We start from the raw sequence: 26,761 nt of genomic DNA on the forward strand, positions 1-26,761 counted from the left end.
GATTTACTACTAATCTTAACAAACTATAATTGGTTTTACTTTTTTTGATTCAGTGAACCTGAACTACATGGCAAAGTTATTTTTCTCATCAAAAAATTAGCCAAGTTGTTTACCTATTTTCCCCTTTTTAATTTGGATTTTCTAATTATATGATTGCATGCTTTGCTGATGGTCTTCTTATTGCACTTGCTGCTTTCGTTGTTATAAATATACTCCCTTCTCTCTTATATTTATATATTTTTGATAAATATATTCTTTCATATAAATTCTTAAACTCTTAAAAACAGATTAAGAGGAATATCATATATTTATCAAATTTACTTTACGTAAATCAACAATCAGCACCACAGCCATGCATCAAAATATTCCTTTTTTTCAGATTAAAATAGTGTAAAAAGAATGTCAAGGTTATGATTGTTCCAGATCGCCCCTTCCAGGACCCAATATGATCGGTTTTCTTTTTCGTTGGATAAAATAGTTATATTGCGTGTGCCATATATTAGTACTCCAATGTACATAAGCACATGGAAACTAAAACTAAAGACCAGCTGATTTGTTGCCCTTATAAATTAATCTGCTTCATGTAAAGCCACGAGAAGATAACTATTATTATTATTTTTTAATCTGAAGAAAGTAAGAAGGAATACTGTTAACTGCAACTGATGTATTCTGAGACCTTTTCTTCAGGTAAACATTTTGGCTTTTACGAAGAAGAATTATTGCATGATGAAAGATAGCTTGTCAAATAGTATATCACGTCGGTGCATTACCTTTATCAAGACAAAGGATATTCACAAAGGAAGCGTTGCACCATAATAAGCTCCTGTGTTGCATGGTTGAAGGTCAGATCCCTAACATGCTGCAGAGTCCATGACCACTTGAGGGAGTTTAATATTCTAATGGAAAATGAGATCAGTAGCCTCACAGAGCAGAAACTTCCTTTTGCAAGCATTCGCCTAGTCTTTGTCAGATCCGCAGAAGCTTCTGATGTAGAGAGTCTAATACAATCTCCCTGTTTCTTAACTTCAACAGTTGAAGTTTGACAAGCATCCTGAAACCATAGGAAGTCTCAAAAATCTACTGTTCCGGATCCTTGAGTCTTGTGATTCTCTGTCTGTCCTCCTCACAAGTATCGTGAATTTATACAATCTTAGGAGTCTCGTTCTTGCGAGCACTGAGGTGGATGGGATCCTGGCAGGGTTAGGAACACTTCATGGATTTATATGGAGAACAAATAGATCCTTTTCACAGTTAGTTTCTAGGTGAGTCTGCACATACATGCATACATATATTTGACAGTTGTCATACACATATTTCATGGTTTTGTGAAGAAGGGCAGATTAATGGCGATGTGCTTCATAATATCAAGATGGCAGTTAAAAGATCCATCATGTGTAGTACTATCCAACATATATCTTTAGAGGTATTTTCAACCGACATTCGCCATCTCAGTATCGGACTCCGTGTAGTACTATTTTATTATAATATCAGTATGCGGTTCGGTACAGTACAAGACAGCATACTGAGTATTGGTACGGCATGAGATAGCATACCGAATCTGATACCAGTATGATGTGGTACATTCGTATGAGCAATATCGTGTGGTATGGCAGACCATATTTTCAACAGTTACTTTTACAACATAGAACTGCTGACACACATATGTGATGGAACTTTAAGCTTGAAGTTTCTGAGCTTCAGATTTCTTAGTTTATATAAAAGGTCGCATGCTTATCCAAAACATGCAGGCATAAGGACTTGTGACCAGCATTATTTTTCAAAAAGAACATCTTGCAAACAGAAATAGTTGACCTGCCACAGATTTTGCTTGAAAGGAAAATTAAAAAAAGAAAGTGAACATCAAGCTGTAAGTTTCATACCATTTGGAAGATGAAGGCATAAGGTTTTGTGGAAATTAAACATGAGAAATTAATTTGCTCATTTTAACTCTCTTGATGGAAAACAAATGTTCATTTTTTTGTTGTTTCATATGAAATTTTTGTTTTGGCTTTATTTCTGATCGACATCATTCTAACGTTTTCTCCTTCTGTTTTGATATCCCCATCATCAGTTTTGTGCATCTAACTGTAGGTACAGTTGAATTTTGTTCGGTATGCATCTACATTTGGCTCTATGAACAATAATGTCCTTGCAATACACTTGTAACAATATTTTTGCCAATGATGGAGAACCTAGTAAGTAAAATGCCTATTTTTGTTGCTATGTTCAAGTCCTGAGTGTTACAAGTATTGGTGAACCATGTGTTAGTATTATGCTCAATATTGTAGTCTTCTATAGTTTACATAAATGGTGTTGCTTATTTGCTCAGTGACAAGGTTTTGGAAATCTAAAAGCTTTAACTTTATCTTGCTGAAGTATTAGAGGATTCAATGGAATTGAAGAATGAGAACAAGGAGGTTCATCACAGCCAGGTAGGCTTGAAAAGTTATCACATTCCATGCTAGATCTTCACTGACTAAGAGATAATTGTTCATGGTGTCACCATGCTCAAAGTTCTTACGTAATAACACCCATAATTGATGTTCTTGTAAATTTTAACAAGTGATGATACTTTTTGAAGTTTTGAGCAAAGTCATGTTTGTTTTATAATTATGATTTTTTAGGATTAAATTATTACAAGGAGAATCGGGAAACCTGTCAAATTGAGAATATGTACCACAAAGAAGATAGCTGCAATGGTTGAACTCTCAAGTCTTCATGCATCTTCTGCAGGTTAACATTTTGGCTCTTACCCACAAAAATTATTTCTGATAGAGTAGTTCACATGTGGATTTTGATTTCTATTTGGCATCTGAATTGCTCCACTACAATCTCAATGGTGCATGCATCATGGCAACATGAGTGCATGAGAAAGCCAATGTCTTGCGTCAGCTTACTTTCTTGTTGTGGGAGAGCCCAATGACCACTACACAGTTTTGGCTACATCAGTCTCTCTTTATTCTTTCCCATGTAGCACAAGATCATATCATCTCTCTCATATGATTTGCCTCATTTTCATCTCAAAAAAAAAAAGCTTTGCATCATTTCAGATTTGTGAGAAGAAAATTACAGCATGATAGAAACAAAGAAAGCTGATTGCCTGTTTCTAGATCAAATAAGAGATGCTTGCAGCATGATAGAAACGTGTTGCATTATTTGAAGGTTGGATATCTAACGGACTGCAGATATCATGATGGATTCATGGAGTTTCTGATACTATTATATGAAATATTCAATGGAGTTAGTTATATGAACTCTTTTCCAGCTCACACAACAGATCAGATAATCAAATTTAGTAAATCCTTTCTCATCGTCCTATCACGTCTGCTCAGAGGATAGATCTGTGCATGCCTCCTACGGCTTCAGCTTCACGACAAATTTCACAGACACCGTTACTGTCAGCTCTTAAGAGTTCGCAACTAGCACTGGAGTGTTCTCTGAAGTTTGCAGTCCTTTGCAGGTAAATTGCTTGCCTTTTTATCACCTTTATTTTCTTTTTTCTTCGAAATGACTGGAAGAACATCAAAACCAAGTCACATTCTTTCATCGTTGCAACAGCAGACAAAGCCTTAGCAGTTTTCCAGGAGCCATCTGAACCCTTCTCTGGACAACAGGATCGGATAAAAGTGTATCACATCCAGGCGGGCTTGGGAAGTTATAACACATTTCTTCTATTTGCAGTGTCTCTGAGAAGGTTTGTCATGCAGAATCATTTTTTCAGTTTTTAAATATTATGATTTGCAATTGTTGCTCCTCCCATTTAAGTTCTGACAGTGGATGACACTTCTACTACTCCAGTTTGCAAGTGTGTTATCATCTGTCAATTAAATTGAAGAAGCTTGTTGATGCTGATGATATGAATGGATCGAATGGATACCATGGAAAATAGGGACCGTCAAAACTGACTATGACTGAAGGAAGGTTTTCAAAATGGCTGCTATGGACAAACTCTGGGTTGATGATGAAAGGTTGTGGAGTAGTAGTATTTCCCATTTGTGTTCGCATCTTCTTTACTCCTGTCTTGGTGCAGACAGGTGTATAAATGGTGATTAATCCTGAAAGGTGCGCTCCAACAAAGAAAGATGATTGCCTGTTTCTAAATGATGTGAAATGGATGCTTTAGAAAGTGTTCATAACGATACTAATAAAAAAAAAAAGTGCCTAGGATGACGTTGTTCTGCATTGCATTGTTGAAAATTATATTTTCCGGCAGAAATTAGTTATCATGATTGATCGATGGAATGTCTGATAGATATACCAGTGGGATTTTAGGCCAAAGAGGATGATGGTATAAGCATGTCACGTAGTTCATATGCAAGTTTTCCGGTACTTGGATGCACAAAGTTCGAGTGCCGAGTCTTGACGTGTTCATTTTGACTGTAACAAGTCAATAGCCATCTCTGCAACAGGAGCTACATTTGTATCCATTGACATCTTTCTTGTTAGACCTAGAATTGCTAGTGCTCTATTCTTTCCCCCTTTTTGTCCTCTTTTTTTTTTGTTAAATTTTTTTGCCTTCATGATATTGGATTGGCAAGCTTTCCCTAATTCATGCTTCTTTTGACTACATCACAGGGCAGTAATGCTTTCCAATTTCATGTTCTAATCTTGAAAATTTTGTGCCCCATTTTAATCTTGAAAATTTTTGTTGGCTTGGCTTCTTATAGCTGGGATTCAGCATAAAAATTAGAACACAAACATTGTCCTGGTACAAAGCAATCCAAGCAGTGGGGAAAATCATGTCCAACACACAAAGTTGTAGCTCCGTATGTTCTACAGACCAGCAATTATTCCCTTCTTAGTTGGTTAGCAAGAAGCCAAGAATATAATCCTACCTGGTCTGTAAGAACAAACTTGCAAACACGAAGACCATAATCTGACCTAGTCCCGTGCAAAATTTAACATTCATCAAAATTCCAAACCATGTTACAGCCTTTCCATGGTAAAATTATGTAAAACTCGATTCACTATTGAGGGGAGTTCAGTTCATTGATGGAAGAGTTGAAGTTACTACAGACAGCTGACCACGCAAAGACTCCCACTGCCAGATCCTTATGCTTATGATCAAGAAGGACGCAAAATGCATGGCCTCCTGAGTTCCCTCGAGTGATATCTAGCACAGACGAAAGCTCGGTAGTTGATAAGAAACAAGAATTACATGGTAGTGCTGGTCCTGTGAAGCTGTGCCAGCATATCTGTTGCAGTCGAGGAGTCGACAACAATTCCTGATCTGCTAAGAAACACACAAGTTGGTGAGGCCTTCTATTGCTTTTTCCGAACCACATACATGAACTGGATGCTCTTTTTGATAGCCTCTCTCGTCTACGAGTGTTGGATCATATTCAAAGCAATGAGGAGGAGATGAACACAATCAAAGAGGTTTTTGAAGAGCTATCTATGCACACCACCTTGCCTAAAAAGTCTTACGGTAAAAGATTACTTTGGCCATGAGTTCCCAAGATTGATGGCAATGTCATCTTCGTCGACATCATTTTTTCAAATTTGGACGGTTGATTCTCGATGACTGCACACTCAGTGAGCCGCTTCCACCTTGCAATCTGCTCCTTAATCTAAATTATCTTTGGATATAGCATGTTTCATCGGTCATAAGCATTCTTCCAAGCATTCATTCCCCAAGCTAGAACAAGTATGGTTGGTGGACATGCCTAATTGGGAAGAATGGCATGTGGGAAAGTGGAAAACCAGCAATGCCAGGTCTAAAGAAGCCAACGATTCCGAATTGTCCCGGGTCAGGCATATCCATTTGCTGAAAGAATCGGCAATGGCGAACAACCCAACCTGGGGAAAGTTTCAGACTTCTCCACACTCCAAGGCATTCACATTCATCATTGCCTGGCATTGCAGGTACCCTGGAGAACCTTGATTCTTTGCGCAGCATGCAATTAAAAGATTATCACATGAAATCACTACCAGCTACTAAATGGAGTACAAACAGGTAATTTGGAGAAGCAGGATGTTTGGTGCAGCATGGAACTGCTCAAGAGCATCTGCCTAAAGAATGATGGCTTGGAGTGGCTAAAAATCCAAAGATCCGGCATGTGCAGGTCTACTCACAGGATGGATCAGTACTTGCCTCCTGAACAAGTAACCCTTCAGCTTCACTACAACTTTCAGAAAACCATCACCACAAGTTCCGAGAATCCCTCAACTAGCAGTGGCATCACTCTTTGATCTTTGCCTCTTCACCACTCCCTTTAAACCAAGATTGCAGTTGCAGTGTACCAACCTGTAGTCACCGTATTCCTCTCTTTTATTTCTTTCCTTGCAAAGAGCTGGTATCTTCGCATTTACAAATTCTATGGAACATTTTATGAAATCTAAGTGGGATTCCTTCCTCATCCTCAAAAATAAATTAATAGTAACTAAAATAAATAAATAAATAAAATCCTAGGGGGCATGGGTGTGCATTACATTCTTCATGGCAACAGCAAATGAATTCTTTGCCTTACTCTGCAACCTGGCGGAGCCAACAGGTTCAGATAATCAAGCTAGTAAATCCTTTCTCTTCTTTATATTGTGCATCTGGTCATTGGTTTAATGGCCTGTTGTTCACATCCATGAAACGTATTGTTTCGTTCTTGAATTATCCCTTCCCTTTTGCTCTTTATGCTTAAAAAGGTGTTCTTCATCCGCAGTAAAGGATTTCACTGTAGTTGAATGCCTCGTTACCATGTCTTTCAAATTGCATTTGTTTTAAGTAATGGTGCTTATTTGGAGGGCAAGTTCTTATAATTGAGAGAAATATATTTCAACTAAAACCATGTAGGATATAGTCTTAGAATCCTTTGTTTGGAATTGGTTTAAATGATCAAAGCAACTTTAAATTATGAAAAGATGTCATAAACATAATTACCATTTCCAGAAAAAATCCATTCCATACATTCAAATTTAAGAATTCAGAATAGCACAATGAAGTTGTCTTTTATCTTCCTAGCTAAACACACTAATTGGATCAGTGGTTCCTTGGACATGCTTTTGTAGATGCCATAGAGAAATCAAAACTACTACAACATAACCGAGATGCAATTATAGCTAGGAACCATCATGTGAAGTTCTTTTTCCTTCATCAGTGTTATGGTGGTAATTTGCCACCACCACAAAACACTATTAAAACAGTTACCCAATTAAATTCAAAGCCTTCTTTTTCCATGCAGAAGGTTTCTTAACCAACAAGAAAAGTCAAATGCTTAAACAAACCAGACAGTTGGAAGCACTTAAAATGAACATCAAATCGATAAGCTTCACATCGTATTGAAAATGAAGGTTTTAGCACCATATGCTCTTTGTAGCATTCTTCAGCTAAAATTTTCATCTTCCAAAAACTTTTCATTTTTGTGTTCTTACAGGGGATCAGGAAAAAACTGATCATATTTTTCCTTTTTTGGGGCTTCCATTTGTAAACTCAGCACTGTTTACTATGCTTACTGCTAGATTTTTCTCGCATTATAAACGGATCCTCTAGGTAAGCCCTGGCGCCACATGATATGATTGCTCCATTGTGTCTTAGGTATCACCGGTTTGAAACATAAAACCAGCCTTTCCATATCCGGGATAAGGTTGCATATATCTAACGCTCCCCAGACCCTATAATGGCTAGATAAAGATGGCAACGGTTAGGGTTTGGGTCGGGTAATGTATCACCCATCTCTTAATCCGAACTTAATACCCTATACTCAAACCCTACCCGATGTCCGATCGGATAAGAAAAGAGATACCCATCTCCATACCCAATGAACTCGGGATATCCATGGGTAACCCATTTCTCTATACTCAATCCATACCCGCCCCACATCCATCCCATACCCAAAAAAATAAACAACCAAAATAATTTTATGCACATTATCAACCAAAATAGAATTATCAATTCAACATAGAACATAATTTATAAGTCCAGATTTATAGAAATCAAACATAAAAATAGAATTACAATTCAACATAGAACATATAAACAACCAAAATAATTTTATGCATATTATCAAACAAAATAGAATTATCAAAACAGAATTATAAACATATATATTCGGATATGAGTTCGGATATTATCCATATCCGTAGATACGGATCAGATTTGGGTTCTAGTTCGGATAGAAAACAATACTACTCATACCCTATCTATACCCGTACTACAGTTTTCGGATTTTACCCAAATCCGGTCAAACCTTATTTTTTGGGTTTGATGGAGTTTGGGTAGGGTGCATACCCATCGGGTCGGGTCGATTTTGCCATCCCTATGGCTAGAGCCTCATGTCTAACCATGGACTAGAGAGGATCCCAACTCACAAGGAAATTCTTGCGAGTTAGTGATAAATCACTTATGGCATATCTGATGTCGAAGCTAAGAACTAAGATGGCTGCTTGTGTTGCTGTCCTCAAGTCCTAGGTAATATTAGTAGAAATATGTACCTTGGAGAACCATGTGTTAGTACTTTCTTTTCTTTTTACTACATGAGATAAGGCGAACAGTGAGTTAGTAAGTTAGTACCCCTTTTTTTTTAAATTGTAATTTGGGAAGACAGGAAAAGGAACCAGGGGGGCGATCACACCTGTAGGTCTGAAAAGTTATAATACATTTTTTTGGTTTCAGCGATTAAGGGATAATCAGTTATGGAATTATTATATTCACATTTCTTGCATACAGTGGCCAAAACTTGTTCCTCCTGCAAGTTTTGACAATGAACTACAGTTCTAAGATTTTGGGCATAATTAAATCTATGAACTGATATATTATGCTTGTTTTATACTCATAATCTGAATGGATCAAATGACTGCAAGGAGAACAGGAGAATCTGTCAATGTTGAGGGTGGAAACATAATCCTATTTCAATCTTTATAAATTTTGTTTTTTCTTCTCATAGTTGGAATCTAGTTTAAGACAAAAGCTCTTCAGATGACCTTATAAAAGCAAGCATAGATATTGGGGGAAAACTTTGTCTCCAGCATAATTTTTTTAACTCCACCTAGTCTATAGATGCAGAACAAACTTAATCTTCTAAAAAGATGGATGTTAGTTTGTGCCTTGAATAAAAAAATGGCAAGGACAAACTCAAGCTGGTCCAATGATCTCTGTACCAGAATTTAACCTGCAGTGCAACAGACTTGCAAGACTCAATTGGCTTCAGTAGATTTCGAACATTAATTTTTCTTTAAGCTGGATTTTGCCATGTATTGGCATAACATCAATTTATACACTGAAAACGAGAATATTTAAAACATCTGTAGTCGTGAGACATGTTCTAACAATCTGAGACCTAAAAGTTCTCACTTGTGATTTGTAATGTTTTCAAGTCTATGAAAAACAATCAAAATTATGACCAGTCCTCTCATAATCTGATACCAAGAGAGTAACTTCTTTAAACTGAAACTAATTAAAGATTGCAACCTGCCTTGCATAAGAGAGATAAGAAGCTTATTTTCACGTAAGCAGAGGCCATGTTTCACAAACTTAACCAATGGTATGAAGTGCAAAATTTCTTTTAACCTAGACTTACTCTGGGTGCTAGAAGGGCCCTGGGCATCTTCACTCAAGGAATTTAAGAAACTAGAGGAGCAACTAGATTTTAGTAAAAGAATTACATAGCCATGCCCAAGACCATGAAAGTAGAAACCCGGAAGCAAAAATACAGAAGAATAACTCCAGATGCATGAATAAATCAGCAAAAATGTGATTCAGACTATGAAAAGTGGGACAATGTTCACATAGAGAACAACTATCCAAGGACACTTTGGAAGTACAAACCAGGTTGCTAATTCTACTATCCTGCATAACAAAACTGACAAGAATACAATAGAGAAACACATTGCCATGAGATAATAATCTCCCATTCTGAACCAGCAAGGAAACAGATTGTCAGGGAGATGGGAAGCCAATGCAGGAGACCTTGATACATATGTGGGTGGGTACCCTACTTCACCCAAAAGCTTAAGCTACCAGGTTTTGAGCACAACCATGCATATCAACCCTTGCTTCTCATACTATTTACTCGATGGGGACTAAATCTCACGCATGACCTTCAAAACAGAGAAACCCAAACTCCTATTTTGATCCCAGTGAATCCACCATGTCTATATCTGTTTCCATTATATATAGTGCCATAAGAGCTCCTCATATCAAGAGCTGATAATCAGAACAAGCCTATGAGCAAGCTGAAACCAGCCAACAAATGGAACGAAGTCATAACTTCAATTCACTTTGGTAGATATTCAAATGTTGAATTTGACCTCCAGATTAATTTATTATTCTATGGTTATCCTCCATATAAAATCTGCTTTCTGTATTACAGTAAGAACACTTGGAAAATCTTTGGCCATTAAAAGGTCTCTAAGACTCCAACAATCTGAGGTATGCAACCTTCTTGCTTAAGAAATAAGATCTGTGATGTACTCAAGTCTAATTAGATACAATCAGAATACACTGATGAGTCCTCTCAAAACCCAACTATACCAAGAAAGCAACTGCCTTGATCAAAAATTAATGAAACAATAGCCCGTTTCAACGTTGTGTAAGGGTAGTAAACTTCACATATCCATAGACAGTGTAACTGAATGAGCTCCGAGGCATCCTAATTGGTGGATTTTAAAGGAACAACTACATCTGGGAGTCTTCAAGCTAGCAGACAACACCTTGCCATCACCAACTAGACCCTACTGCAGCAATTACTTACCCCTGGCCAAGAATATGATAGCAGGAGGAGAAGAGAACAAAACATAAGTAAATCACCAACAATGAGATTAGATTATCAGAAGTGGGACAACATTCATGCCTGAAACGATTAGCCCAAAGGGCAGTTCAGAAGTACAACAGTCGCTTAGCCAAGCCTACAGAACAAAATCAATAATGACACAACAACGAAACAACAGCTCTTCTCTTACCTTCCCAAGAGGCGAAGGACGGGCAAAGGCAACCAGCCGTGGTGAAATCATAGATGCGAATGAATAACCTAAGGAGATGTAGTGCAATCACTGTACTCTTGTCCTCTGCTCCATTTGGACAGGCAAGGGAGCAGAGAGACCACCCAAACCGCCATTCTGACCGCGGAACTTGCCACCATTTCTATATCTATCTCCATTCTCAGAGCCACTTTCGGAGCTCCTCTCATCATCATTTGGCTGGTGAATCCTTTCTTCTGGTTCCGAATGCTCCACTATCCTGATTCCCGCGACTGCCCTTCCAAATCTCTCTGCGTGATCTCTCTGAAGACCACGATCACTGCATTCTTCATAATCCTCTGAAAATGGTTCAGGAGCGCCAGCAGAAGCCCTAGATCCCCTCCCATTCTCAAAAAAGCTCACTTTTTTCGCCGGCTTGGTAGATTGTAGAAGCACCTCATCATCCGCAGGAGCCCTAGCGACTCCTTCAAATCCTTCGGTTCCGTTAGTGCCAATGTCCACGATCTCCATTGCTCTGAGAGACAACTCGTGCTCTTTCACCAACACCTTGTCCACAAACTCCAAAATTCTGACCAACTCTCGGCTGATCGACCGTTTCCCTTCCCGAATCATCGGATCACCACTCTGCCACCAAATGAAAGAAGGAAATCAATAAAGATTCTGGATCCAATCAACAAAAAAAAAAAAAAAAAATCTTTTTTTTTTTTTTTTTCTATTTGGCTCACCTGGATGGAATCGAGCTGGAGGAGGAGGTCCATGGCCCTCTCGGAGAGAGCTCTGGGATCGCGGCGGGCCGTCTGGTCCGAGAGCGAGGATCGGAGGGCGGCGGCGTGGGATTTGATGGAGGCAAGGCGTTTGAGGTGGCGAAGGGTCTGGGACCGCCGCACCAGGAAGAGACGGAAGCGGGCCTGGATGGTCCTCGCCGCCGCATCTCGAAGAGAAGGGCGAGAGGAGGAGGAGGAGAAGAAGAAGACGGCGGACGAGACGCCGGCGAGGGTCGTGGATGAGGAGGAGAAGAAGACGGGGGGAGAGGGGGGGAGAAGGGGAAGAGAGGTGGGAAAGAGAGGATTCGAGGGCGGCGACGCGGCGAAGAAGGGAGTGGAGAAGAGGGTGAGTCTGGTGGTCATGGTGGTGATCCTTTGACTGCTGATGTGTTGGGGGTGAGGGTTGGTACAAGGGGTGTTGGGATTTGAGATAGTGATGGGAGTAGATATGAGGAGGGGATTGGGATTGGGATTGGGATTGGAGTAGAAGTTGCGTGGTGAGGGCTTGAAGGAGTTGATCAGAGGTGAAGAGAGGGGGAAGAGAGGGGGTGGAGAAGGAGGAACAGCAGGAGGAACAAGAGCAGCAGCAGGAGCATTGGTGGCTGTGGTGGTGGTGAGGGGAAGGCATCTGAGAGAGGGATAGGTGGAAGGGCTGAGAGAGAGAGCACAAGGCGGCTGCTGGAGAAAAAGTGAGTCAGATGAGGAGGCCTATTTTGGGATGATTTTTATATGGCCGGAAGGTCAAGGGAGATGGGATCAGATGGAGATAATGAGATGGTCCCTTTCAGCAAACCTAGGGGAATGAAATCAATGGGAGAATTAGTTAATTTATCAAGGTGGGGTTGTCTTTCCCAAGCTGGTTTTTTTTTGCTCCCAGATTAAAGATATCTCCTATTGGTCCTCTCTTCAATTCTTATTTTCTATTGCAATGACATTAAACATGTAAGAATGTAAGACGGCCCACTGTAATTTCTCCTCTACAAAAGAATCACATTCCAAAGCAAAGCAAGCTTGGATTGAAGGGATTCATTCCATCACTGTTATAACCTGGATTAACAAATGTTCGAATTGCAGGATAGCAGAGGACCCATGGATCCCACACATTATTCAGTGGAAAAGATCCCTCTTTGCATTCAAAGCATCATACAATTACAGAGAAGCAAATCAGATCTCAGCCTCAGCAATGCCATTCTCTTTTTTCACTGTTTTGCATTCCCATCAATTGAGTCACTTTGAGACATCCGTTTATAAATCAATGTTTCATGATTCATAACTTTCTTAATAAAGCACATAACGTAGCTCTGATTTTAGTATAGTGTCAGGAACCTATAATCCATTCTTGATTCTAGATAAAAAATTTAAGCTTGTTTTTCTTTCCCTTTAGATCATGGTTTTCCATAGGAAATCTAACTCTTACCATGATGCAAATTGTAAAAAGTGGTAAACTTCACAAGGAAGCATAAAAGCATGCAATTAATGCAATCAGATCAATTATGTACGCATACAACCGGCATGAGCCAATTTAATACAATGGGTAAAATGTCATGATAAAGTATGATGCCCCAGTCAAGGTCACAGACAGTTGCTGAAAACCAGCTTGTGTCTTCAATAAAGATTCTTTCAAACATTAGCGATCTATTTCCCAAGCAGCCGACGCCCTCGAATGTTTGCTCCTTTCACTCTGAAATTTAGTTCATCGACATCATCTTGCATATTATCCATAGCTTTGGTTTGCCTGCAATTACCAAACAAAACAATCAAATCCAATTTAGCAGAAAAGAGGGGGGGGGTGTGGGATCTCACTGAGATTGGAAATGATAAAAATAAACAAATAATGTAGCCTATGCTCAAAACATTATGCTTTAATGCAGCATTTAGTGTCAGGTGGCCTATTTTTGTTAATTTTATCTCGAACAGAAAATAGTTTCACCAGAAATGAAATGCTTGGATAAGATCACACATGCCATCAATGTCCACTAAGTAGCTTATTATGCCATAAAACATCTAGCAACACCAATAATACAAATGTGCCTCAGTAATTATCTGAAAAGCATTTTCCTGTACAAAATGAGTTCACTCAAAGTCATCAACTAAAGTTCCATGCAAAGGAGGCAGGGGAAAGAACAATGCATAGCAGGAAGATGATTCAACGACACACAAAGGATACCCATATGATATAATAATGAGATCCAATCCTCAATATTCTCCGCACCTCACGAGTTCAAACACTCATTTGAATTCAGGTGTATCCCATGATGTAATATGAAAATAATTGGTGATTGAACAGGACAGACTGCAACTGAGAGGATACAAGCTCACAATGCTACGCGATGCACACATCAAGTTGATGAGAATAAAGGTTCAAGTATTGTTGTTCTTACTATTCATCTATGCTATCATTCAAAGTAAACTTCAGGCAGGCACCACTGCCAACCTTACCACCTTTTCTTTACCATAAAGCCGTTCTACACCACATTTCTTCCCCAAAATGCAGAACTCTACCATATATACATATCTAGTAAGATGCGGATCATCAACAGGGATTGGCTTCAGCTCAGGGCTGAGGTCATATAAATGAAACAAGCATCTAACCAAAATCAGCAACTAAAAGTACTTCAAATTGAAACCGAGGCGAGGCCAAGATGACAAAAGATGTACAGGAAAGAAACAGACAACTGACCTCTCTATCTCAGCACCCATGTCAGTAGCCATGTCCTTCAGCTCGCCCAACAAGTTACTTAAATCGGAAAGGGTATCATCTTGCTTGGCCTTCTCTACCTGTTGAACAAACCAGATAATATTTTTTTTTAATTCAAAATTTTGATTTTTTAAAGAATCCCATAAATATAAACAACTTCTTTAATTCAGATTCCTTGATTTTCAAAAAAGATAAGATTTAGAATTTTATCTTTATTTCTCTCTCCTCTCTACAAACATATCTTTTTGTTACGAGATATCTTAAACGTCGCTTTCTCCCCGTAATGCATTATCACGTAAAGATGCATTACTTCCACACAGGACTAGTTTGTAGTTCGAGGTCTGTCCCCCTTGTCGATTTAGCAAACCAATGCCTTAAGCCACTCAGCCATCCTTCCTACCATATGGTGTACTCAGATAAGAAGTCGGGAAGTACAGCTATACGGAATACGATGAGAAGTAGAGCAGGCGAAGCGAAACGATAACGGATCTTACTGTCTGGAGATCGGGTTACGTCGCTAAAGAAGCTGCAGGATCCCACTCTTGATGAACGGATAGATTAGTAAGGGGATGTATCTAGTGAGCATTTAATCATACTCACCTTTTCATATCTATAAATAAGAAAAAGATCATACTTCTCCATCAGAACAACATCCCCTTCCATCCGAGATTAGGAGAGAGAGTTGAGAGTACAAATTGAGTGAAGTCTATTAAGCATTTGAAAAGAATGTTATGTCACATAAAGAGGATTGAGGGAGAAATTATTTCAATCAAATTTGCTGATTTTTAACGCATCTGGATTTGGCTAGTTCGGGTTCGACTCTCATTGTCTTTTGTTAGAGTGCACTTCAAGGGAACGCAAAGTGGTTCGTTGTATCTTGGGAGTAGACCCCATCAACTGTTTGCATCTGGGCAGGGCAAATTCTACTCTAAAGGAAGCGCTTTTCAAACATGCCTCGAATCGGGTAACATCAATCTTAATTTATATATTTATTGTGTGTAGAAAGCTATTAATTAAGTATCAAACATAAAATTATAATACTAATAATTAAAAATTTTCCAACACTACTATCAGCTATACCTCAACTTTCTCCAGTGCAGATGTCGGATCAGAAGGAAAAGTTCGAGGATTGGACCGAGGCAAAGGACCTGATAATCCCAATTTTTGTCTTTGCTCCATGTGGCTACCCTTTCGTATAAAAGAATCATCTGCGTATAGGTTGCATAGGTTGACCAAATTAGAGAACCTATAACTAAGTTATATCACCCGGTCACGTTTTATTTAAGATTTACCTCTTGTTAAAGCAGGCCCCTTTATTTCACGATTTTTCTTTGGCTTCCATGTCTTGGAGAAAATTCCCCCAAGACTTCCCAAAAGCTTTTCACCCTGGAAAAAAAGAAACAATGCATGCATTAGGAAGGGATCCGTGATTAGAGGGGAACCTAACTTGAATGCCTTGCTGCACATCCCATCTTGTTTAGGTTGGAGAAGTTGGGATCTTTAACAAAGGGCAATCCCTTCAAGTTGCAGCAAATCTTAAAACAAATTAATGAACAAACAATCAAGAAAATTTGTAATACCATATATTTCTCAAATCAACTAATTCATCAAATTTCAATAAACAAGTGGCCTTAATACTAAGCTTAAAATAGAATAAGCTGCATAACAAGCATTTGCATAATTTCTGTTTACAGGAGGAGAAAAAAGGAAAGGAAAAAAAAAGGATCTGCATTTCTCATCTTTGGGCAATGATAGAGTGAAAGCCACACAAATACATCAAGTTTAGATGATTTAGGCTTGAGATGGGACTTATATTACGATGAGTGGAACCGTATGAGGTATCATCTCTATAAGGTGCTAAAATAAAGCAATGGCATAAGTATTGCTCCAACTAGCATCCCTACCAATACAACTTATTCCAAACCCCCCTGGCAAATAGAAAAGGCAAAGATAACTCCTAGATAGGGGCCAAATCCTATTTTACAGGCTCGCACTCATTAAATGTTTAATGATTTACTTTCTTCACCCATGATTCACCAAAAGATACCAACAACTAGGAAGTGTCTCTGCAGCTAATTCAAAACTCACAATGTCAGCAGCAATGCCAAATGTCAGCTAATATTGAACTATTAGATACATTGCTGCCATATGATAAAGTTTTCTAATTCTTATCTTAAAGCTGCGATTCAGGAAGAGAGGAAGCTTAAAATCAGACTTGGGATGAAAAAAAATAATAAGGGAAATAGCAGCTTTCTATTTTAACAATTCTATAGCATATAATAGGAAAAATGGCATGAAATGTTATCCACTCCCACCAACATAGTAATTTAAGAAACAGAACCTCAGAAGAACAAGAGTCTTATAAAGTATAACACAAGATCTTATGAATTAATCTTGTGCCTTATTGCTGGAGAAGAAAAAACAAAGTAACCATAACCCTACAAGTTTACAAAGGTAAAGGGCTTCATATCTTGCTAGATTATCATGTTCAAAAAGACCTATTTTCAACAGAAAACAGCATCAAGTAATGAAAGCATACCCTACTAAGTTCATGATCAATATCTATGGCAGTTAGATGAGTCCGATTAATCTGCTGGCCCTGCTGATGCAGGGTGACGAGAGTCCTTGAAGCATCATCTCTCATCTCTTCAGCAATCTTCAAACAGCCATTTACTTTCTGTGTAGTTTCCTCAGCTTTGTATACAGCATAATTTTCTAGCTCTTGCACAGACTGGTTTTCCAAACCCCCGGAGTCACGGAAGTCATTCTTATATTTGTTTCTTGCAGATGAAAAGCCTGAATATGATGATGAAGAAGAAGTACCTCTTCCTTCATCCTCACTGTAACCAGATTGGGAGCTTTTCTTATTTGCCTCACTAACCACAGGGGCTGAGGAAGCTCTTGCAGTCTTGTGATTCAAGTCTAATTCCGAATCAGAATCAAAAGGATTGGAACCCAAAAAGCCAGGATTGGCAGAACGTTGCTTAGAGGCCTTAGACATAGGTGTCCTCATTGTGCTAATTTTAGACATGTCAACACCAGTGCTTGCTGAAAATGCTGACAGATATCAATACAAGCAGTAAAGAAACCGTGAAACTCTAATCACCACAGGAATCTGTCAATGTTATTCCTGTCAGCACAAGAAAAACTATTAGTGTATAACATCAATGCTATCCAACATTGAATTTGGAAAAGATGTTACTTAAACAACACAAACATAATATCAGACCAAAGGAGGTGGAGATAAGGAGGTAAACACAAAAATAATGTCACAAACAAGATGAAAGAAAATGTCTATATAAAAGAGTGAAGTGCCTGAACAAGATAAAGATCAAATTAAAACCGGTATAGTGATGATGAGGAAAAAGTTAGCATACCAAATGCATTAATTAAGTAAACGGATCAAAGTGATGGAAAAGAAAGAACAAGGACAGGTTAAAAGCATCACCGAAATCAATATGATATGAAGAAACAGCAGATAAGATAGTGGAGTCAAGGGGGAAGAAGAAAAATAATAACATCAGGTATTACAGAAGAGTGTCAAGAAGCTGCGCATTTGAGATAGGAAAATTAACAGGCATATGCCGCATATCAGGTATTAGAAAAATATTGTTAGCTGACTTTAGAATTAATTTATGTGGCAATGAATGCAAGCATCGTAGAAAGAAAAATCCAAAAAATTATAAAAGCGATTTTAAAAACATAATCAAGAGGATCAAAAGTGTTAGGATTTGACGCCTCGAGATTCAGCCCACATTGAGCCCACAGCGAGATTCGCGGCGAAAAACGGAGTCCAACGAGACCAAGATCACCTGAAACGGAGCTCAGATGAAGGAGATACGAGCTTTTGAAGTCGGCACGAGACTCGAGGCGCCGGAGGACCGCCGGCAGCAGGCGGCAGCCATGCGGCCGCAAGCGGCGGCGTGCGGGATGCGTGACCCAGGCGTGCGGGACGCGCGACCCAAGCGGGCGGGCGGCTCAGCCGGGCGCGCGGCCCAGCCCGTGCGCGGGCCCGCGCGCGTGGGCCGGCCCAGGCCCAGGCGGCCTGCCTGGCCCTTTACACCGGTCCACCATGGATCGGGCGGTCCCAGGCTGGGCCTGTGGACGCGTGGGTGTTTCCCACGCGTTTCACGCGGTCCACGATACTATTCCGTGGACCGATCGCGATCGAACGGTCCAGTGAGTTCCCGATGATGATCTGACGGTTCAGAAGCATGATTTGGCTTGTTAAGGAGACCTAAACCTAATCTAATTAGGTTTAAACCCAGTTTAAGCCTTTAAAAGGGCCTGTGACGAACAGAGAGAGATGTGGTTCGTTTTCTCAGCCGCGCAGAACCCAAGAAGAGAGAAGAGAGAAGAGAGAGGCGGAAGCGCTGAGAGACAAGGAGCAGGAGGCTCTTGGATAGCGGTCGTCAGGCAGGGATTCAGGGGGTCTTCCAAGAGAGAGAGAGCTTTTGTGAGGAAAACTTCTAGTGAGAGAGAATTGGATGTACAAGGGTTGAGGGTGAGGTCTTCTCTTGTAAAATTTCTTTTTATAGTGAAGTTTGCATGCCCCGTGGAGGCGAGCCCTTTTGTGGCTGATCCACATATTTTGATTGTTTTTTCTTTTTATTTTATTTCTTCTTTCTTCTTGCTGTATCGCATGGTACTGAAAACGTTTTGGAAGGTGGTGTCTAGGCCAGACATCCACCCAACAAGTAGTATCAGAGCAAGGCGGTACAAGGACGCAGATTGCAGTAGTGGTGAGCAAGACTGAAGATGGAGAAAACATGAACAATCAAGATGGAAATCAACAAGTTCGATGGTAAGAGCAATTTCTCCTTGTGGCAGGCAAGGGTGAAGGACGTGCTCATCCAACAGGGGTTGATCGATGCTCTCTTGTGCAATGAGAAGCCGACCACCATGGAGGTGCGGGATTGGAAACGGCTACAGATGCAGGCGGTGAGTACTATCCGCATGTACCTGACGGATGAGGTGGTGATCCATGTGCTGAGCGAGACTTCCCCGACGGTACTGTGGTCAAAGCTCGAGGAGTTGTATATGGTGAAGTCTCTCACCAACACTCTTTTCCTCTGGAGGCAGTTCTACTAACTGCGGATGACTGAGGGACAGAGCGTGCAGGAGCATCTAAGCCACTTCCAGAAGATCCTCACCGACCTCCTTAGCATTGGCGAGAATGTTGAAGAGAAGACCAGGGCGCTGGTTTTGCTAGCGTCGCTTCCCCCTTCGTACGAGTCTTGGTGACTGCTCTTCTAGTGGGGAAGAGCACTATCAAGATGGACGAGGTCACCGCGGCGATACTCCAGAACGAGGTTCTCAGGAGGGAGAACCCAGCTTCGAGCTCAGGTGGCGATAGCTCAGCTTTGGTGGCTTCTGGAGGAGCAGGAGGCGGTAGACGGAGCAACAGGAGATCGCAACGAGGGCGGTCTAAGTCCAGGAGGGACTTGAGCAAAACCAGGTGTTACCGGTGTGAGGAGTTAGGGCATCTAGCCAGAAATTGCCCTCAACTCAAAAATCAGACAGTGGCTGCTATAGCGACGGCCGGCAGCAATTCAGATGGAGATGTCTTTGAGATATCTGACGAGGAATCTACTTCTTCCCAGCAGTGGATATTAGATTCTGTATGCCCCTATCATATATGTTGCAGAGAAGAGCAGTTTGACTCTCTGAAGAACAGTGAGGGTACTGTATATCTGTCGGATGGATCGAGCTGTGCGATCAGAGGCATTGAGACGGTCAGCTAGAGGACACATGACGGTGCAGTGAGGAGATTGGGGGAGGTCCGATATATATCCGATTTCAGGCAAAATCTTATCTCACTTAGCAGACTGGATTCGAGAGGCTACAGGACGGTAGCTGGTGGAGAAATTCTGAGGGTGCTACGCGGCAATAGGATTATGCTGGAGGGGAAGAAGGAGAACAGAGGACATTATTACCTGGCGGGGAGCCCAGTGCGAGGTGGAGCTTCGGGAGCCAGGTGGAGTCCAGAGCGAGGTGGAGCTCTAGGAGGCGGATCGGGCACGAGACAGGAGACTCGGGAGGATGAGAGGCGACGTCGCAAGGTGAGATTCCTATTGCCGCAGGATGATGCCCCGAGCAGGTCTCAGGTCAGGAGGAGCACAGCATACGACGGAGATGGGATCGAGCAGTCTGGCTCGACTCCCATATTTGCCCATCCATGATCAGCAGGCGATTGTTCCAGAGCATGGGGGCGAGGAGATCCAGAAGCTCTCGGAGTTTGGAGGAGGCTGAATATCGAGTCGAGGTGGAGATTGTTAGGATTTGATGCCTTAAGATTCAGCCCACATTGAGCCCACAGCGAGGTTCGTGGCGAAAAATAGAATCCAACGAGATCAAGATCATCCGAAACGGAGCTCGGACGAAGGAGATACGAGCTTTTGAAGTCGGCACGAGACTCGAGGCGGTGGAGGACCGCCAGCGGCGGGCGGCGGCGGTGGCGGCGTGGCCGCAGGCGGCGGCGGGCGGGTGGCGCAGTCGGGCGCACGGCCTAGCCCGTGCGCGGGCCCACGCGCGCGGACCGACCCAGGCCCAGGCGGCCTGCCTGGCCCTTTACACCGATCCACCGTGGACCGGGTGGTCCACGGCTTGGCCTGTGGACCACGTGGGTGTTTCCCACGCGTTTCATGCGGTCCACGGCACTATTCTATGGACCGGTCGCGATCGAACAGCCCAGTGAATTCCCAGTGACTATCCGACGGTTCAGGAGCATGATTTGATTTGTTAAGGAGACCTAAACCTAATCTAATTAGGTTTAAACCCAGTTTAAGCCTTTAAAAAAGCCTGTGACGAACAGAGAGAGGTGTGGTTTGTTTTCTCAGCCGCGCAGAACCCAAGAAGAGAGAAGAGAGAGGCGGAAGTGCTGAGAGATAAGGAGTAGGAGGCTCCTGGACAGCGGTCGCCAGGCAGGGGTTTAGGGGGTCTTCCAAGAGAGAGAGAGCTTTTGTGAGAAAAATTTCTAGTGAGAGAGAATTGGGTGTACAAGAGTTGAGGGTGAGGTCTCCTCTTGTAAAATTTCTTTTTCATAATGAAGTTTGCATGTCCTGTGGAAGTGAGCTCTTTTGTGGCTGATCCACGTATTTTGATTATTTTTTCTTTTTGTTTTGTTTCTTCTTTCTTCTTGCTGCATCGCATGGTACTGAAAAGGTCTTGGAAGGTAGTGTCCAGATCAGACATCCACCCAACAAAATGTATACTCAGAAACATCAGTGACCACAATATAAGGACATATCGATGAAAAATCTGAAGCATATTCAAGTACATATGTTGAAAACCAAAGAGTAACAATTCTGTAGCAGAAGAAGCTGGAAATTAAAAGCAATAACAATTGAAATGAATAACCAAGCATCAGATATTCAATAGATGTGAATCAAGAAAGAACTGCGATTGAAATCTGATATTAAATTTTAGAATACAAAAATACTTCAAAAAGGAATAGTAGCTCCCTTGCTTCAGCTTTTCATCTTGATGCAAATACCAATCACCAACGGTTACAAATACAAATGGAGCAGGCACTAAGATAAAAAGCTTGTATAAATTAGATACCTTACTCTCTCTCTCTCTCTCTCTCTCTCTCTCTCTCTCCGAGAAAAGATCATATAATAGAAACATTAATAAGTGATAAGAACAGAGATAGATAAGAGCAGAGCAAACCCTAGATTCAGGAATTTAGAAACGAAAGTAGCTACAAAGATAATAAAAGACACGTGATTCTGATAAAAACCCAGACTAGCAAATTTTCAGCCCATACAAGAATTTCTTTTGGAAAAAACAAAGGAGAAATTACAGCATCACCATCAGTAAAAAGGTAAAAGCCTCCAGAATCAAAAAAGGGGATGCCAATCAGAACCCAGAAACTGAATCCATTAGCCACAGAATCAGCATCAACATCAGAAAAAGAAAAAAGGAGAATTTTGAAACATGGGTATGATTCGGAAATAAATAAAATCAACGGAAAACAATCAAAACTTCCTATTTCCTAAACCCCATCTCCCCAAAAAAAGAAACAAGAAAAAAAGTCCAAAGGAAGAAAAGGAAGAGAAATTGTAAACGCTCAAAAAAATCAGCAAATAAAACATTAATGGATCCGGTTATAAACTATAGATCGAACTGGGACCGAAAATTACAAAGCGAGCGACAACTCCAAGAACTGAAACACTTTCCAATACGACGATCAAAGTTAGGCCGAACGGAACCATTTCTTCCCAATCTCTTCGAGAACTCAAAAAATAACCAATAAAACAGTAATTTAAAAGCCCCGACCAAGAACAGAGATCACCAACCCGCGCTGAAACCAAGATATCAAAGTAATCAAATATAAGTATTTCAAAGAAAGAAAAGTACCTCGAAAAAAAAAAATCCCAGAAGGATAGGTTTCTAAGCACCACGGCAAGTCGAAGAAACGAAGGCTGAGTAAGGTTAAAAAGACAAGCTTTCCCTCGCCTCCCACGCGGCGATCACGTCAACATGGGGCAGCGAGGCTGCGAAAGTGGTAAGAAACCGAGAACGAGGTCCCAGTCCAACAAATTTAGATATATTATTATATATAATTTTTCTGTAATTTTTAGAATTTTTAAAAAAGAGATTAGGACGGCTGAGATATTCTATTGCCCCCGCTGCGAGCCTGCGCTAGAACAATTAGACCGTTGGACTCTGTCTCCTTGTTTGGTCGCAGGCTTCTGGCGTCGCAGGCATCCAGCGCCGATGACTTCGTGCAGGAGATTGGGGTACACCGGAGACCTTGGCTCACAGATCAAACGGTTCTGATTGAGTGATTACCGATGATATATTTTTGTGGGTCGGATGGCGTTATTTTATGGTAGGCGTGGACTTTCCTTTGCTTTGGATAGGGGAGATTCTAGATAGATGACTTTGAAGAGGTCTTGGCCCCGAGTGCCCGCGAGAAATCAAAGTCCAAGGGAGACCGGCTGGTGGCAATGACGTTCATACTATCTCGTGGATAGGCCGGTTGGAATTGGGAATTGGAAGCTGCAATGAACGTCACATTTGTCGGACGTTGAAGAAGGGGACGGGAGAAAGTGGGCTGATGGAAGGTTGCTAGGTTTTTTGTTAATTGGTGGGTCCACCGGAGATCCAATTGGAAAGATGGATGATCTGGTCTGAGCTTGCTTCATTCTTTAACCTTAAGCACCAATATTAGCTAAATTGATAACTGGAAATTTGTTTTCTGTAGGTAATTAATGCTATGTTGCACCACTCTGTTCTCCATTGTGTTCTTGGTTTGTTGTGGCAGGAGGAGATTGATTGGTGATATCCAAAAGTGCAACAAATCATGTGTTGCATGATTAGCACCATTAAGGCCGCATCAGAACTGAGGATAGAGCTCGAAGAGTGGTGGATTTTTTTGGATCTAAGCATTTCTTTATTCTTTTTGTTTGGATTTAGATATTTTAAATTCAATTTATTAAAATTGCATACATACTTACAAATATAATTTATTATGTGTTTATCTTATAAAAATTACTATTTTCAGGTATAACTATCAAATGATCCTATTCTTGCATGGATAATCTTATGGAGTCGTGCCACCTTTGTCGTGATTTTCAGAACTCATCCTCAAAAATTTTGGAATGGCAAAAACACTGAGATGACGACAGGAACCATCAAGTTCGCCAGAGATGCCATGGCAAAACGATCGCACCAACTCAGCAACTCTCTGATCCCTAAATTGAAGCGTGATCAACCTCCGAGTCGGTACTCTCTTATCCATGGGAATGAAAACCACAAGCTTCACTAACATTCGGATTAGGATATCGCTGATCACTAAGGATAAAGCCCTACAGACCACGTTGACACAGAATAGGATAGGACAATACCTCGGCTACGCACTAACCTCATCTTATCAGCTCTACTTGCCATGCAAGAAAGCAATTGGAATCTCCCAATGAGCTTTTAGAATGCGATCATATGGACGTAACAGACACCTATGACTAACAACTTACAGGCTCAGGACTAATAACCTATAGGTTAGGGCATAACAAATTTTCACACCTCTTTATATAGAAAGGTAAAAGGAGAACTCTCAGAGAAGAACTCTAACATGCTGATTCAAGAGATACCGTACTCTCTCTGTTTTCTTTCTGTACTCAAAGTTCTAACTAACTTAAGTATCGAAGGATCTCCCATCGGAGGCCCCCACCATCTCCTCCAGTGCGAGCAGACTTTTCTTTTTAGCAGACCCGATTTGGTGTCCTGATGTCATGGTTCTTGCCTCCGTCATCAGCCGCATCAGCACTCCGAAGCCCTGACACAACATAAATTGATGCTAGAAGGAGGGCCTAGCAACCCAGTCAAAGAGAGTATGCCGTAGCGCTCCACCACTTCCCTTCGACCATCGACTTGATGGAACCGTCTGACCACCTGCCTCACATGGGCAAGTGAAACCAGAGCAACCACCAGTGACTGCGGAGGCCCACTATTTCGATGACCTGATCCCCTAGGTCTAAGTGCTGATGAACACTGTCCAGCACCTGCAGCAAGCTATGGAGCAATAGCAACCCCCGCAGCCCGCTCCTTTGATGGTGCCATCTCAACATAACTGTCGAGACCAATCTCTAGTCCTAAAGAATCCTCCTCGAGGGATGCTCTGATCGGTCTCTCTCATTTGGCAGCCACCCTCCTATCACGGGTCCATCTACTGCAGACAACACCGATGATCTCTTGATTTTTTTCGAAGGAGATTCGATGCTACACTATGCTCCTCGATCCGAACGATCTCACCAGGATAGGGTCTTAAGCGAAGGATCTGCGAGATCGAGCACTGACTCATTGAGGTCCAAATGGATGACTAAGGGGATGATGATGCTGTCAACTTCAATTTTCGATCATCCTTCACCAACTCCATCCTCTGAGAATTGATCTCAAGTCAGTTTAGGATGCTAACGATGGAACTGTATGATGGCTCTACCAACCCCCTAGATCATCTGGAGGGCTATAAAGCCCTCATGATGCTCCAGGACACCACGAATGTCCTCCTCTGCCTCATCTTCCTAGCAACTTTGAAGAAGGCCACGTGAACTTGATACTCTGGGCTTCGATCGGAGTCCATCTCTTTCTTTGAGCAACTCGGATGCTAGTTTGTTGCTCACTTTGGTAATAGCCGGATCTAACTGAGGACCTTGGACAACCTCTTCTCCCTCTATCAGGAAGAGGGAGAATCTCTACTAAACTATGTGGCGTGGTTCAATGCAACTATGTCGGAGGTGCACAATCTAGATGAGATCGTCGTCATGTTGGCCCTGAAGCGAGTTCTCTGCCATGAGCGCCTCATCTACTCCCTCGACAAGACTTATCCGAGGGACTACACTAACCTCCTAGCCCGAGCCTGCAAGCACATGTGAGCCAAAGAGGATCGAATCACACATCGGTAGGAGATAGGTCGACCTCCAAAAAGAAGCACGCATGAGAGAACGCGCACCCAACCCAAGATGAAGCTGAATCCTCCCAACCATTGAAGGCACTAAGGGCAAGGAGTCCACCTCGACGCTACAACAGCTATGCCCCATTGACCATCCCTCAACCCCAAATACTGATGGAGATCGAGGGTAAAGACTATCTTCGCCAACCACCATTGATGAAGACCCCATCAACTTGATAGAACAAGTGGAAGTATTGTCGCTTCCATCACGACCACGATCATGAGATCGAAGAGTACCTCCAATTAAGAAATGAGATCGAAGCTCTAATTCATTGAGGCTACCTTAGCAAATATGTCTAAAAGCAGTAGGGCCGAGTCTCCAAGGAGCAATCCTAGCACTAATCTAACGAGGATAACAACAACAATCATCAGACAGCTAATGTCATCAATGCGATCTCAAGCCTCAAAATCGATCGAGGGGTAGGAAATCAGATTGACACCGCTCCTATGTTACGAGCCTAGAACATCGAGGAATTCCAAATATACCACCAGTAAGGCTTGTAATCACTTATTTTCATTAGTAAAATTATCTTTTTGTGAACTCTTATTATGGGTGAATAAGCAATGGCCGGATGATGTTAAAAGGGGACAACTCTTTGGGGACCTTGAACCACCAATCAGCACTCCTTGCCTACGGGTAGGTCAAGCATGGGACACATCGACATCGGCCTCGAATGTCGTTCTGTGCCTACGAGTACATCGAGTGCAAGATGCATTCACATCAGCCTCAAATATCACTCCCTGTCTATGAGGAGGTCAAGTGGAGGCCATCACTTTGGCCCCCTCCCTACCTACGGATAGGTTGAGTGGAGGCCATCACTTTGATCCACTCCATGCCTATGGGCAAGCCAAGTGGAGGCTGTCACTTCAGCCCGCTCCCTGCCCATAGGCAGGTCGAGTGGAGGCCACCATTTCGGTGTGCTCCCTACCTACAAA

The 26,761-nt window shown here is 41.5% G+C and overlaps 2 protein-coding genes across 4 annotated transcripts; both read right to left on the reverse strand.

Annotated features, from left to right (window-relative positions):
• Window positions 1-10,726: 10,726 nt before the first annotated feature.
• LOC105058095 (BAG family molecular chaperone regulator 8, chloroplastic) lies at window positions 10,727-12,428 on the reverse strand. Its single transcript, XM_073251892.1, is given in 4 exon segments — window positions 10,727-11,532; window positions 11,634-11,872; window positions 11,875-11,926; window positions 11,929-12,428. Coding segments are annotated over 4 exon segments (1,218 nt in total). The 5' UTR covers window positions 12,301-12,428; the 3' UTR covers window positions 10,727-10,977.
• A 690-nt stretch (window positions 12,429-13,118) lies between these two features.
• LOC105058104 (SNAP25 homologous protein SNAP32) lies at window positions 13,119-22,857 on the reverse strand. 3 transcript variants are annotated; one of them, XM_010940903.2, is made up of 6 exons: window positions 22,732-22,857; window positions 16,910-17,500; window positions 15,663-15,756; window positions 15,451-15,578; window positions 14,353-14,450; window positions 13,119-13,407 (listed from the first exon to the last, which is right to left on the reverse strand). In XM_010940903.2, the coding sequence occupies exons 2-6, from the start codon at window positions 17,399-17,401 to the stop codon at window positions 13,308-13,310; spliced, it is 912 nt and encodes a 303-aa protein (XP_010939205.1). In that variant the 5' UTR covers window positions 17,402-17,500; window positions 22,732-22,857; the 3' UTR covers window positions 13,119-13,307. The 3 variants fall into 3 exon arrangements, with proteins under 3 accessions (XP_010939205.1, XP_029124287.1, XP_073107994.1); XM_029268454.2 differs by lacking the exon at window positions 22,732-22,857 and adding an exon at window positions 21,812-21,965; XM_073251893.1 differs by lacking the exons at window positions 14,353-14,450; window positions 22,732-22,857 and adding an exon at window positions 21,812-22,692.
• Window positions 22,858-26,761: the final 3,904 nt, after the last annotated feature.

The sequence above is a fragment of the Elaeis guineensis genome, chromosome 2 (assembly GCF_000442705.2).
Source record: "Elaeis guineensis isolate ETL-2024a chromosome 2, EG11, whole genome shotgun sequence".
Classification (NCBI taxonomy): Eukaryota; Viridiplantae; Streptophyta; class Magnoliopsida; order Arecales; family Arecaceae; genus Elaeis; species Elaeis guineensis.

Coding starts and splice junctions, on each gene's coding strand:
- LOC105058104 (XM_010940903.2), bottom strand. CDS start 17,401: ATGTCTAAAATTAGCACAATGAGGACACCTATGTCTAAGGCCTCTAAG. Junction 14,451..15,450: donor CTGCACTGGAGAAAGTTGAG/GTATAGCTGATA, acceptor TTTGTTCAACAG/GTAGAGAAGGCCAAGCAAGA. Junction 13,408..14,352: donor ATGGGTGCTGAGATAGAGAG/GTCAGTTGTCTG, acceptor TGGTAATTGCAG/GCAAACCAAAGCTATGGATA.